Source organism: Phyllopteryx taeniolatus, chromosome 8 (assembly GCF_024500385.1).
Source record: "Phyllopteryx taeniolatus isolate TA_2022b chromosome 8, UOR_Ptae_1.2, whole genome shotgun sequence".
Lineage (NCBI taxonomy): Eukaryota > Metazoa > Chordata > Actinopteri > Syngnathiformes > Syngnathidae > Phyllopteryx > Phyllopteryx taeniolatus.
The window spans coordinates 17,925,634-17,940,783 of NC_084509.1; the positions used below are offsets into that span (position 1 = coordinate 17,925,634).

The window sequence follows — 15,150 nt, forward strand, 5'->3', positions numbered from 1 at the left end:
ATGTATTCATTTTAACTTTATTCAGGACTATCTTTTATGCGCATGTACATGTGCAAACTAATACAGTGCATTACAAGTTCTATACCCATATATAACTGTAATGTTGTGTTGTTGTTTTTTTTTGCATCAAATAAATTTGTAAAATCACACATACAGCACATCACGGACATTCTGAACTGTGCATAGCAGAATAAATGCATTCCAATATTAATAGGATGAAAGAGGACAACTATGAGCAAATGGTTACAGATGACATGGCAACACAGTTTTGGAGTTCACACACATTATGTCAATACAGTTGTTGAAGTAGTGATCACTTGTATGATCTAGAGCCAGATTTTGAGCCAACTTGACAATAGTTTAAGAGACAAATGTGTGATTTGTTGCAGATTCTTTGTTAAAATAGTCATACATGCAATTGCATAGCCCGTATGTTGCCTTTGAGGTGAGTCAGAGCCAGATCTCCTCACTGCTTGTGCTATTCACCTTGTAGATGTAGCCCACCATAGGATATCTGGCAAAGCCTGGGTGTGGCACGGAAGCAAGATTGGACAATTAAAGAAATGACCACACTTTTATTTGTCTATAGAGAACCCAAATTTGGAAATAATAAATGCAAACGCGCCTCCTGACCTCTCGCAGCATAGGCTAAAGATAGATCTTCATCCTCCTCATCTTTCTTCTTCTCCCCCCCACTGATTTGCTGGATATTCTCTCCTGGTTTGGAGAGCAATGCAGGGGTATTGGAGCAATGGATGAAATATAAAAAGTGTGAGCAAGATGCAGTGTTTGAGGGCAAATAAAAATAAATAACTTAAATAATGTGGTTGCACAAATGTGCACACCCTCTTATACTATGAGATGTGGCTGTGTTCTGAATTAACCAGTCACATTCAACACACCTGCCACCATTTAAATCGGCTTTGAATATGTTTCAGATGTTCTAGTAGGCTTTTCCTGACATTGGACCATAATAAAGTATCACAAACACGTGAGGGGAAATGTGTAATGGCACAATTAAACCAAGGTTGAACATTTTGGCATAATTCCAAAAGATGTTTTTTTTTGGGCACAATCACTGTTTAATACCAAAAGAACACTATTCAGTGAAGCATGGTGGTGTTTAGTTGTTTGTTGTTGTTGTTTTTTTGTTGTTTTACTTTTTGAACTGTGGCCTTAGACAAGGTGGAGGGAACTATGAACAGTTCAAAATACCAGTCAGTGTTAGCACAAAACCTTCAGGCTTCTGCTAGAAAAAAAAAAAAAAAAAGTAATGAAAGCCAACTAGATGGTAAATGGTGGCAGGTGTGTGCAGATTCCCATGTAACATATGTTTGAATGGGACTGGTTAATTCTGAAACCACATCCCAGTAATAAGAGGGTGCGCACACTTGAGCAATCACATTATTTCAGAATCAGAATCAGAATCATCTTTATTTGCCAAGTATTCAAAAACACACAAGGAATTTGTCTCCGGTAGTTGGAACCGCTCTAATACGACAACAGACAGTCAATTGGCAGAGAATACTTTTGAGACATAAAGACAAAAAAAAAACAAGGTCAATGAGCAATAAAAGGTTACCAGTAATGTGGTAATGCAGGTACATTTTTTATTTTTTTTGGACAATGTGCAAAAAGATGCAGAGAACTCTAGCAATTAGAGCAGTTTGAAATGACTAATAGAACAATAGTTCGGTGTAATGACCATTGTGCAAAGGGCACAGAGACTTCACGAAATGTATGCAGTTTAAAGTGACTAGTAGTGCGATAATCTGGGACAATGTCGATTGTGCAAATGTTGCAGATGCTACTCAGGCACATGAGTGGCCTGTATTGGTTAACAACAGATATGCAAATAGTTCAGTTGTTTACTATTACTGCTCCTTTCAAAAAAAGTTTTTAATCATTTCAATTGAGTTGGAAGAGATTATCGGTAACACTCACGGAGCAAAACGTTTTTAAATGATTTAGTTTGGTCTCATTTTTTATGTCACAGAAACCTGAACACATTTGAACAGGGGTCTGTAGACTTTTTATATCCGCTGTACCTGTCAAATTTGGTTTGTCTGCAAAGTCATAACGTGTTTCATGCACCGTACCGTACAAAAGTCTTAAAAGTTAAATTTTCTCCAGGTTATTCGGTTATGGGTGTTCATTTTGAATTTGGCAGGAAACCGCAGCAAAGTACCTGCAGAAAACATGCAGGAGGAAAAGATGATGTTTGCAAAATTTTGGTGGCGTTTTAATTGGTTTGATAATATTTATAATAGAGTATATACTATATTGAATCTCATGTAAGTACTTCTATTTTAGGAACAGAATGATGGATCTAGTTTACAGTCTGTCCGTTGAGTTCAAGTCTTACCCTTTTTCAAAGTGCTGAGGTCATTAAGCTGCATATTGGAAGGAAGAGACATGTTCTCTCTGGGGATGTAAGATCTCTCTGCTTTCAGATTGGTTGAGTCACTGTGCAGATAATACATACACACCAAATGTAGTTCACAGGATATATAAGTCCATTGAGGGTAGACAACATATTCATACAAGAACACGTACAGCACATCAGGACTGGGAAAGCTCACATGTCATTATTGCATGGACTACAAGTAACAAAGTACCAGTATGTTTTATTGGTAGTAACATTTCCCTGGACTGATGATCAACATTATGTTCCCAGTTAGGTGTCTTCATCAATATGTTTATATTTACAAGTGTTCAGTCGATGTGCAAAAGATCTACAAAGTCTATTTTGACTCCATGTGGTTCTGATGCGGAAGTTTAAAAAAAGTGTCTGGAGAACATCCACTCATCCTTTTTCTATACCGCTTATCCTGTTCAAGCTGACTGGGTGCTGGAGCCTATCCCAGCTGAATTGGGCAGACTAAACCCTGAACTGGTCACCAGACACTCACAGGGCACATATAGAAACTGACAACCTTCCGCGTTCATATTCATACCGTCACTGAGTGGGAGCAAGTCACCACATGATCAATTGGTGCCAAGTACTCATTGGAGATAATGTAACTCTGATGGTCCAAGATTTTGACAGCATGTGTGTTTTTTTTCTTCTTCTTCTTCTTCTTCTTCTTCTTCTTTTAACAAAAAGAACTGCTTTGACTATACTACTCAAAAAAGTTTGAGATATTTGGCTTTTAGCGTGAAATTTCAGGATGAACCTAAAATGTAATATATCCTTTACAGGTTAACTTAATTTAAAATTCTCTAAAATTTGGAATAAACATTCAACTGTTCAGTGTTTCAGAATGTTTCGCATGGCTTTCTGTTCTCAAACAAGCAGCTGAACTCCAAATTTCAATACAGGTGTTAAATTCATGAATCTACCAATACATTTCCTGGTTCAGCTGGAACTCGTGTATTTAAACAGTCCTCTTCATCATCTTCTTCTTTTCTTTTCAACTTGTCCCTTTAGGGGTCGCCACGGTGTGTCATCCTTCCCCATGTAAGCCTATCTCCTGCATCCTCCTCTCTAACACCAACTGCACTCATGTCTTCCCTCACAACATCCATCAACCTTCTCTGTGGTCTTCCTCTCGCTCTCTTGCCTGGCAGCTCCATTCTCATCATCTTTCTACTCACTCTCTCTACTATGGACGTGTCCAAACCATCAAAGTCTGCTCTCTCTAACTTTGTCTCCAAAACAACTAACCATGGCCGTCCCTCTGATGAGCTCATTTCTTTTCCTATCCAACCTGCTCAATCCTAGAGCGAACCTCAACATCTTCATTTCCGCCACCTCCAGCTCTGCTTCCTGTTGTCTCTTCAGTGCCACTGTCTCTAATCCGTACATCATGGCTGGCCTCACCGCTGTCTTGTAAACTTTGCCCTTCATCCTAGCAGAGACTCTTCTGTCACATAACACACCTGACACCTTCCTCCACCCGTTCCAACCTGCTTGGTTCCAACCCTGATGAAGTCCCACCTCCACCTTAAACTCCTCTGTCACACCTACAGAACACCTCACCACTGTTCTGCTGCCCTCATACATTTCTTGTATTATTGTAACATCCACTGGGTACAGAAAGTATTCAGACCCCTTAAAAGTTTCACTCTTTGTTATTTTGCAGCCATTTGCTAAATAATTTAAGTAATTGTTTTTCCAAATTAATGTACACACAGCACCCCATATTGACAGAAAAAAACGGAATTATTGAAATTTTTGCTGATTTATTAAAAAAGTAAAACTGAAATATCACATAGTCATAGGTATTCAGACCCTTTGCTCAGTGTTTAGTAGAAGCACCTTTTTGAGCTAATGCAGTTATTCACACCTGGATTTGGGGATCCTCTGCCATTCCTCCTTGCAGAACCTCTCCGGTTCTGTCACATTGGATGGTGAACGTTGGTGGACAGCCATTTTCAGGTCTCTCCAGAGATGCTCAATTGGGTTTAAGTCAGGGTTCTGGCTGGGCCATTCAAGAACAGTCACAGAGTTGTTCTGAAGACACTACTTCATTATTTTAGCTGTGTGTTTTGGGTCATTGTCTTGTTGGGAAGGTGAACCTTCGGCCTAGTCTGAGGTCCTGAGCACTCTGGAGAAGGTTTTCGTCCAGGATATCCCTGTACTTGGACGCATTCATCTTTCCTTCGATTGCAAACAGTCGTCCTGTCCCTGCAGTGGAAAAACACCTCAACAGCATAATGCTGCCACCACCATGCTTCACTGTTGGAACTGTATTGGATAGGTGATGAGCAGTCCCTGGTTTTCTCCACACATACCCCTTAGAATTAAGGCCAAAATGTTCTATCATGGTCTCATCAGACCAGAGAATCTTATTTCTTGCCATCTTGGAGTCCTTCAGGTGTTTCATGCGGGCTTTCATGTGTCTTGCACTGAGGAGAGGCTTCCATTGGGCCAGTCTGCCATAAAGCCCCGACTGGTGGAGGGCTGTAATGATAGTTGACTTTCTAGAACTTTGTCCCACTTCCGGACTGCATCTCTGGAGCTCAGCCAAGCCACAGTGATCTTTGGGTTCTTCTTTACCTCTCTGACCAAAGCTCTTCTCGCCAAATTGCTCAGTTTGGCCGGACGGCCAGCTCTAGTAAGGGTTCTGATCATCCCAAACGTCTTCCATTTCAGGATTATGGACCTTAAGTGCAGCAGAATTGTTTTTGTAACCTTGCCCAGATCTGTGCCATGCCACAATTCTGTCTCTGAGCTCTTCAGGAAGTTCCTTTGACCTCATGATTCTCATTTGGTCTGACATGCACTGTGAGCTGTAAGGTCTTATATAGACAGGTGTGTGGCTTTCCTAATCAAGTGCAATCAGTATAATCAAACACAGCTGGACTCCAATGAAGTTTATATATATGCATTCATACATTATCCATCCATCCATCCATACATCCATTTTCTGAGCCGCTTATCCTCACAAGGGTCGCGGGAGTGCTGGAGCTAACTTCTGGCAGGAGCAGGGTACACCCTGAACCGGTTGCCAGCCAATCGCAGGGCACATATTAACAAACAACCATTGGCACTCACATTCACACCTACGGGCAATTTAGAGTCTTCAATTAACCTACCGTGGATGTTTTTGGGATGTGGGAGGAAACCAGAGTACCTGGAGAAAACCCACGCAGGCACGGGGAGAACATGCAAACTACACACGGGCGGGGCCAGGATTTGAACCCCAGTCCTCAGAACTGTGAGGCAGATGTGCTAACCAGTCGGCCACTGTGCCACCCACATAATATATATATATATATATATATATATATATATATATATACGTATATATATATATATATATATATATATATATACGTATATATATATATATATATATATATATATATATACGTATACATATATATATATATATATATATGTATATATATATATATATATATATATATATATATACATATATATATATATATATGTATGTATGTATGTATATATATATACATACATATATATATATATATATATATGTATATATATGTATGTATGTATATGTATATATATGTATATATACATGTATATATATGTATATATACATACATATATATATATATGTATATATATGTATGTATGTATATATATATACATATATATATATATGTATGTATGTATGTATTATATATATATATATATATAAGTCCCAGTAGCTGAATTTCCACTGGCGCCCTGCAGGTTAACGGCGCCGGTGGCGGATGTTGTTAACCCGGGCCACAGCCGATCCAGTATGGAATTCTTTGAATGAACGCTCATTTTTGTTTGGCAAAGTTTTAAGCCGGATGCCCTTCCTGACGCAACCCTCTACATTTATCTGGGCTTTGGACCGGCCTACAGTTTGCACTGGCTTGTGCCACCCATAGGGCTGCAGTACAGCCCTCTTAATCATGCTGTTCACATTTTGACATCACAAGACCAAGATGACACCGACCAATTGATCAACAGTAGCTCGCCATTGTGACGCTTCAAACAGGATGCTCAGAGAGGGAAGTTGCCACTGAGCTTAGAGTGTCACAGAGTGTCATCATAACATTTCAACACAGAGACTGGAAGAGTCACAGAAAGAAATATAAGTTTCCTTGGAAATGTTTATGGACAACACCTGTCGTGAATTAGAGAACAGCAGGTTCAAGTGCAAGAAGTATTGAACTATTGAACAGCTGGATATGTCTATTGAAAAGGTATTACAATGTCAAATTAAGTTTGTCTGTCAAGGTTATAACTTTTTGTGAGGAAGTGTTTATTTTTTTAATGTTTTTTCGGAATGGCTGGCTGGAAACAAACATGCCATCATGTCTGAGTTACCTTTTCTTAGTCATTAGAATCTCCACTGGCTCATCTGTAACATAAAATAAAGTACAGTTTGTTACACTGCTATAGCATTGTTACAAACCCATAAGGAACTCGTGTCTCACCGATGGACTTGCTTGTTGGTTTTTGCATGAGGCAGAGGACTATCAGGCTGAGGATGAGAAGGGCCATGAAGGCCATGGACCCTCCAGTTACAATTCCCAGCATTGGCACTTCCACACGAGATTGTAGGAACTCTGGAGAAGAGACAGAGTAAGACTTCCAAAAAAAAAACATCTTCTATGGTAGATAACTCTTGTCCCCCCCTCCAATGACCTGCCAGTGTGAGGTTACTTTGCGTGGTGCCCACACTGTTGCTGGCATTCAGCGAGATATTTCCTGATAGACTACTGAGAGTGACTCTTAGTGTGTGATTGGTCATCCAGGGGTAGTCGTGTGAGTCGAGGATGAAGATGTCTGAAGTGTTAGCCATTAGCAGACCAGACTGGTCTGTGAAGGTGAAGGTGGCAGGTGGGTTGGACTGAACCAATGCAAAGAGGACTAACAAAAGGCCGGGGTCTGAGTTTTCACTGGAGTGTGCGCTGACCCTGAGGATCTCAGGCTGAACTAGAAGATAGAGAGGAATGATTCACAGATTGGAACAAAAGCACTCAGTAGATTAAAGACCCCTGCCAAGACAAGACTATAATACTAGCTTCTTCATTCCTAGTAGAGTGGCGAACATAACATGTATATAAGAGAAATGGACCAGAAGTAGCCAGACTTGCCAACCGGTATGCATTTTTACCACAGACAATACGTTGGTATTGCTACACGTGTTCATATTCTTCGGCTTCTCGTGAACATTTTCTGGACGTGATCAAGCATGACTGCATTTTTGATTGATTATGTTTGAAAACTAGCACGGTAGTCGAGTGGGTAGCATGTCTGTCTCACTGTTTTAAGGTTTATGTTCGAATCTAGGCTCCATCCTCTCTGTGTGAAGTTTGCATGTTCCCCCTGTGCTTACGTGGGTTTTCCCATCCCAAAAATAGGCATCATAGGTAAAAAGAAAAAAAGGTAGGTTTAAAAGTCTAAATTGTCCATAGGTAAATGTGAATGGTTGTCTGTCTATGTGGCCTGTGATTGGCTGGCGACCCGTCCATGCTGTACCTCGCAAAGGTCAGCTGAGATAGCCTCCAGTTCATCCCCAAACCTACTTAGGAAAGGTGGAATAAAAAAATGGATGTTTGCAAATGTTAAGGAAGTGGGTAAATATTTAAAAATGTGAATTGGGATAAATGAATACCTGCCAACTTTTGTGACTGCCAAATCTTCCCTATGATGAACTAAAAATAATCCTGGATCTGCTATCAAGATACAAACTAAAATTATACATATAAACAATGTCTTATGATTTTCCATGATACATGCCCGCAAAAAGTATTGTGTCATTTTGTTTTTAGTTTAGCAGATAACAAAAAAAACAAGCTTTGTGCTTGGCAGAGGTAGAATAGTTTTTTGTAGCACAAGAATAGATAAATAATTCACTGCCACTCACATTGGACATTGAGTGTAACTGTAGCATTGTAGCTTTCCCCTGATTTGGGGTTCAATGCCACACACACCAGCTCTCTGTCCCACTTTCTGGCCCGCAGTGAGAATGTGCTGTTGTGATTGGCTCCGAATCTCCTGACCTCAGAGTTTTTTTGGGGTGTCTTCCCCAGACCCCCTTTAGGAGAAAACGACCTCTGCCGCTCACCGTTCAGGTACCAGGTCAGCAAGGCCGGTGCATGGGGGTGCCAACCATATGAATGACAGTTGAACCTGTGTATTGCGTTTTCTCTTAGTGTCATCGCTGTCTGACGATGTCCGTCAATTTCGGGGGCAGGTTCAACAGCACCTGTCGGTACAGAGACTAAGTTGTTTTTTCCTGTACTTTTATTTCAAGTAAGAATAAAATAAATGTCGACAAAGGGGTGGCTTAATGATTTTATGATTTATACTCTTAAGAAGAATTGACCACAAATGCCCCCAAGTGGTGCTCAAGCACCTGCCCTTTTGCCCTGGAGGAAAAAAAGCACCTATTTTACTGCAACATATTTTTTTTATTCATTTATATACAGTATTTAAAAATACCTCTCTGCCATCAATACCACCCAACTGTTTTGATATATGAGGGGAATTTTATTCGAGTTTTTAGGACAATTGTACATATTCTCCCATCTTAATTTTTGGGGGGTTAAAAGAGGCACTTTAAATGGTGGCAGGTGTGTGCTGACCCCCATTTAACATGAGGTTGAATGTGATTGCTTAATTCTGAACACATCCCTATTTATAAGAGGGTGTGTGCACTTGTCCAACCACATTATCTCAATTAATTTGTACTTCCCCTCTCAATTTTTTGAAATTGTATTGTACAGGTTATAGATTAACTAATAGTGGGAAAAAACATTTAAAATGATTTTAATTCGTCTCATTTTTATATACCACAGAAACCTGCGAATTGAACAGGGGTCTTGTAGACCTTTTATATCCACTATAGCTTCCCTTCAACTCCTTTGTTATTAGTTGTTTATTTGACTGTGTTGATTGTATAACAGAAATAAATACATAATAAAATATATACTACTCTTTTTCTTAATAGTATGAATAATTTTGGGGATGGGTGCCCTTTTTGGGGCTTGAGCACCTGCCCCCAAAATGTCTGTGCATGTACCTGCTCTTAAATTGATCATGTTTGTAATTTGGAGCGCTACTTTGACATTGCATACCAACTCTGGAAAAAAATCTAATAATATTCTAATTTTGTAGAAAGCCTGAAGCAAGGATGGTGGGATTAGTCGAAGCGTTCAATGAATTTGTATGATACTTTGTCTCACCAAGACACCGCACTTTATATTTTGACTTAAACTTAAATCATCTCATACGACTAATTTTGTTTTATGAGATCAAGGAGGAGCATTTATTTTCTGTAAAACCAAGTTTGACATTTAATGACAGCAATTAAGTAACAGCATACATCACCTGCCCAGGATAAGGCCAGTGTGTGAAGAAACACCATGGCCTGGGAGCCTGATGACCACCTTCTCTTGCACACATTATCCATACTACTACAACATACATGCATCTACCTGTTGGGAGAGACTGAGTTTGTTATTAAATACAGGATACTACAGTGTTTCCAAACTTTTATTAAGCCAAGGCACATTTTGCATTAGAAAAACTTCATGGCAGACCACCAAACAGAAATGTCATAAAAAGTAAATATACTGAAATAATAATGATCGCATCTCAATTTACTTTCAAATGTGCATACTCCGTGTGAAACCCGGACATGATTAGTTGAACACAAAGCTATTATTCTGTTGTATAAATGGCAACAGATAAACAGGTAGAAGAGCATTTACAAACCCCAATTCCAATGAAATGGCTAATTAGGGCTGCAATGAATACTTGAGTATTTCAAGGACAAAAAATGCTTGAGGATTTTTTTCTGCCTCGGGGATCTGCTTATTTAACTCATTCATCGCCCGCCCTCTCAGTTTTATACTATTTGTATATACAGTAGTTGCCTGTTAATTGTGAACCTCAACAGAGCTTACGTCATCAATGCGTTCCTTAAGCACAGCTTTGGTTAATAATGTGGTTACAGTTCATCTGTTTGGAGCCTGTGGAGAAGCGTGCTTTCGAAGTGGCGCACTTGTTTACATGTTTAACTTATCCGTGTACTCGATTACTTGATAACATTTTTAGTCGAATACTAAAATATTTAATAGCTGCAGCCCTAAACATGATACAATGACTTGCAAATCCTTTTCAATCTATATTCAATTGAATACACCACAAAGACAAGATGTTGAATGTTAAAACTGATAAACGTCTATATTTGTTTGTTTGTGTGTTTATTTATTTATTTCAAATATTCACTCATTTTGAATTTGATGCCTGCGACACGTTCCAAAAAGCTAGGACAGCGGCATGTTTACCACTGTGTTATATCACCTTTCCTTTGAACAACACTCAATAAGTATTTGGGAACTGAGGACACTAATTGTTGAAGCTTTATTTTCAGTGGGAGACAGGTCTGGAGCACTGACAGGAGAGTCTAGTACTCACACTCAGCCACACTGTTGTAACACGTGCAGAATGTGGCTTGGCATTGTCTTGATGAAATAAGCAGGGACGTCTCTGAAAAAGACATTGCTAGGATGGCAGCATATGTTGCTCCAAAACCTGTATGTACCTTTCAACATTAATGGTGCCTTCACATATGTGCAAGTTAGCCATGCCATGGGCACTCACACACCCCCATACCATCACAGATGCTGGCTTTTAAACTTTGCGCTGATAACAATCTGGATGCTTCTTTTCCTCTTTGGCCTGTAGGACACAACGTCCATTATATCCAAAAACAATTTGAAATGTGGATTTGTCAGACCACAGCAGACTTTTACACTTTGCGTCAGTCCATCTCAGATGAGCTCGGGCGCAGAGAAGCTGCGTTTCCAGGTGTTTTTGATCATGTATATGGCTTTCACTTTTCATGGTAGAGTTTTAACTTGGCTTTGTATATGTAGTGACGAACTGTGTTAAGTGACCATAGTTTTCTGAAGTTTTCCTGAGCCCACGTGGCAATTACCTTTCCACATTGTTGCCAGTTTTTGATGTAGTGCCGCCCGAGGGATTAAAGGTCATTGACATTCAATGTGGCGGCACGGTGGCCGACTGGTTAGAGCGTCAGCCTCACAGTTCTGAGGACCCAGGTTCAATCCCTGGCCCCGCCTGTGTGGAGTTTGCATGTTCTCCCCGTGCCTGCGTGGGTTTTCTCCGGGCACTCCGGTTTCCTCCCACATCCCAAAAACATGCATTAATTGGAGACTCTAAATTCCCCGTAGGCATGACTGTGAGTGCGAATGGTTGTTTGTTTCTATGTGCCCTGTGATTGGCTGGCAACCAGTTCAGGGTGTACCCCGCCTCCTGCCCGATGACAGCTGGGATAGGCTCCAGCACGCCCGCGACCCTAGTGAGGAGAAGCGGCTCAGAAAATGGATGGATGGATGGACATTCAATGTTGGTTTTCGGCCTTGCCGCTTACGTGCAGAGATTTCTCCAGATTCTCTGAAACTTTTGATGATTTTATGGATCATAGATGATGAAAGCCCTAAATGCCTTGCAATTCTATGTTGAGAAATGTTAGTCTTAACCTGTTGCAGTATTTGTTCATGCAGTTGTTCAAAAAGTGGTGAACCTCGCCCCATCCTTGCTCATGAACAACTAAGCCTTTTAGGGATGCTCCTTTTATACCAAATCATTACACGCACCTGTTTCCAATTAATCTGTTCACTTGTGGAATGTTCCAAACAGATGTTTTTGAGCATTCCTCACCTTTCCCAGTCTTTTGTTGCCCCTATCTGTCCCAGCTTTTGTCTTTTGCAAAAATACAATAACGGTCATCAGTTTGAACATTAAACATCTTGTCTTTGAAGTGTTTTCAAATGAAAATAGGCGAAAAGGATTTGCAAATCACTATATTGTTTTTAATTGCGTTTAAATCAATCTCCCAACTTCATTGGGGTTAGAAATTGTTAAATACTGTACATCACTGGCATACAAAGATGATCAAAGATGCATTATTTGTAATAAATCAATAATGATTTTTAAACCATTTACTGCGGCACACTAATGTGCCGCAGCACAGTGGTTGAGAATCACTGGGCTACTGCATAGGGGGAAACCAGAGCCCACCGGAAAATCAGAAAAGGTAAAAAAAAAGTTCCCTGAGAAGCGCTTCCCTAATTTCCGGGAGCAAATGACAAGTTGCACAAAAAAAGTAGAGAACTGAAACCCTAAAAACAACAGGAAATAAGTTATCCATTTTGCTTGATAACTACTATTTTCGTTCTTTTTTTCTCTCTATTTCTAGGGGTCTAATGTTAAATTGCTGCTTGTACAGAAATGCTCCACTCAAGATAAAGAATAGAATGTTCAGGGATTAAACCAGCTGGCCTTGCTAGCATTAGCTACTTTAGAAAAGACTAACGTTATTGATGACTGTACCTTTGTTGTAGTGGCTAAGTTTAAGAGTTCTTTTATAGAGCCTTTGTAGCTAGTAGACGAGCTTATATGAGAAGAGAAGCGCATCGATCCATACGAAAATGTTTTGCTTGCCACAAAACAAGACAAAATGTGCTCTTTCAAATGGGACTCGTGTGATTGTGTATAGTGTAATTGTAGCGACACTCATCGCTATTTGGGTTATTTGATCATTATGAGCATTTATGACGCACACCTCGTAAACATGATGATGAGCAAGGAAATTGTATGCACCCGCTGGGCCTCCAGCTGTCAATGCTGGGTTTACACTAACAATCAAGAATGGCCGTACAAGGTGCATTGCTGCAAAGGCCCACACACGCATACTGTATACAAGGATGCATGCATGTTAGTACAGATGTTTGTGCTTAATACATTTCCACACGACTCCTCCATCACACTCACACACAGTGTTACCTCAGCAGCCCTTTCTGCAGCCTCTGCTGTGATTCAGCCAGCCGGAGCTCCATGGCAGCAGTGGAGCGAAGGATGGTGATGGGAGGACTGCAGCCTTTCTGACTCAGTCGCTCTCCCATCCGTGTCCACTCATAGTCCCACATACACACCACACACACATTTGTCTTCAGGATATGCCACCTCCAGAAGCAGCATTTACTCACTGGCTGGTAAAGCTAGCTGACTCAGGCAGTCACACCGCTGCCACTGAGAGGAGGGGAGAGTAGGCGGGAGAGAGCAGCAAAGAGGATGAGCGAATGAAGGGAAGAGGATTAATGCACAGATGAAGAGAAGGATGCTCTGAGTTGGGAGAAAAGGAGAGGCAGAGATTTATTAAACTGGTGAAAAGAAGGCCAAGCTGAATATATTTTCCTTCTTATCTTATTCTTGACCATCCGCAGACATGTTAAAGTCATGTCACTCACTTGTTCGGTGCTCCATTATTTCAGGCTGGCATGTCTGCAATGCAGTTGAACAGACATAAGCAGCAGCATGCAGAACACTGCAGCCAGTATAGCTTATACTAAAGAGGTGCAGGCGGTTCACTCGCTAGTTTGTCTCTGTTGTCAATCGGAGGCCCATTTTCTATGTCCTTCAATAAATCATGGGGGGGAACATCATCAGAAGATGTGAACTTCACATCTATTAATCTCTGTTAGCACCTCTGCATACATGTTAATTGTAGAATTTGTTTTTACCCCATGGTGAGTACCCTCCTAAAAATGGACCTTGGACTTCTTTTGGAGAATTTTATTTGAAATCCAATGCGCAATGTGTAAAACACATGTACAGAAAATTGACATTCGTGAATACTTTGAAAACTAATATGTAAAATTCTCTCATTGTTCCTCCCTCTCTCCGCGTCCCATTAGGAGTTATGTTAATAAGCATCCAGTTACCTGTCAAACAATGTCAGTCTCACCTTTTTAACATTAACATCATTAACACATGCACAGGACAAAACAGCTAGCTTCTCTCATTCCATTTCAAACAAAGCACAGTGGTGATGTCTCTCACCACCCTAGCTAGTAAAAAAAAAGGTCAGCTTAACCCCGACCTAACAACATTAATATTGAGTTACAATTAAATGCAGCAAAAAATGAGGAATAATAATGATAAAAGTGTGTTGCTATTAAGTGGTAGAAGTTGGGAAATGCCCCACATATGCTGGTTTAAGGCAGGTACTTACACAACAACTGCATTTCACTGGAAGGCAGCGCATTGCCCCTGTGCAGGTAGCGTTGAGCCCAGTCGGGGAGAGGTTGGAAGGGTTAGGTGCAACAAACCATTGTTGAGGCAAATGGGTATATTTTATCTTTGTTAAAATATGACATTTCAAGCAGGTACTGTATGGCTATACACTTGTAATGTCTAACTTGTTTAGAAAGGACATAAAGTCAAAACACAATAATCTGGAAAAAAAAAGATTCAGGGGAGCTCCCCAAAATGGGCTCCAAATGCCTATGATGTTAAAATTCCCAAATTATTCTTGTCATATTTCCCGACATTCAAACTCACTACATCATTCAATTGTGTGAACTTTCCAACATCCAAATATGAGGACAATCTTTCTGCAAGAATAATAATAATAATTAATTTTCCCACTATTTTACATATGTAAAACCACAGATTGGCATTGAGAAACCAAATGTAGATAACCTTGAAGGACTGAGAGCCTGATGTTTTATCACTGCAACTGTTTGTCCCTTACGTTGTAAGCACCTCATAATTATTGACTTCATATTTATTGCATATACTGGACAACAAAGGTAAAAGCTAGGACCTAACTCTTCCTGAAGAGTATTTCTTTAGAATATTTGTAGTAGTTCGGT

General features: G+C 40.1%; 1 protein-coding gene across 3 annotated transcripts; it reads right to left on the reverse strand.

Annotated features, from left to right (window-relative positions):
* Window position 1: 1 nt before the first annotated feature.
* LOC133482341 (transmembrane protein 25) lies at window positions 2-13,559 on the reverse strand. 3 transcript variants are annotated; one of them, XM_061782377.1, is made up of 9 exons: window positions 13,280-13,554; window positions 9,794-9,900; window positions 8,328-8,669; window positions 7,103-7,393; window positions 6,892-7,023; window positions 6,782-6,815; window positions 2,366-2,466; window positions 634-717; window positions 2-524 (listed from the first exon to the last, which is right to left on the reverse strand). In XM_061782377.1, the coding sequence occupies exons 2-9, from the start codon at window positions 9,894-9,896 to the stop codon at window positions 451-453; spliced, it is 1,161 nt and encodes a 386-aa protein (XP_061638361.1). In that variant the 5' UTR covers window positions 9,897-9,900; window positions 13,280-13,554; the 3' UTR covers window positions 2-450. The 3 variants fall into 3 exon arrangements, with proteins under 3 accessions (XP_061638361.1, XP_061638364.1, XP_061638363.1); XM_061782380.1 differs by having other exon boundaries at window positions 8,529-8,669; window positions 13,280-13,552; XM_061782379.1 differs by lacking the exons at window positions 2-524; window positions 634-717 and adding an exon at window positions 726-2,188 and having other exon boundaries at window positions 13,280-13,559.
* Window positions 13,560-15,150: the final 1,591 nt, after the last annotated feature.

What these genes read in the sequence shown, in the direction of transcription:
- LOC133482341 (XM_061782377.1), bottom strand. Translation starts at nt 9,896, where the DNA reads ATGCATGTATGTTGTAGTAGTATGGATAATGTGTGCAAGAGAAGGTGG. An exon ending in ACCAACAAGCAAGTCCATCG is followed by an intron (nt 6,816 to 6,891) that starts GTGAGACACGAG and finishes TTTATGTTACAG; the next exon opens with ATGAGCCAGTGGAGATTCTA. An exon ending in TTTAGCCTATGCTGCGAGAG is followed by an intron (nt 525 to 633) that starts GTCAGGAGGCGC and finishes TGCCACACCCAG; the next exon opens with GCTTTGCCAGATATCCTATG.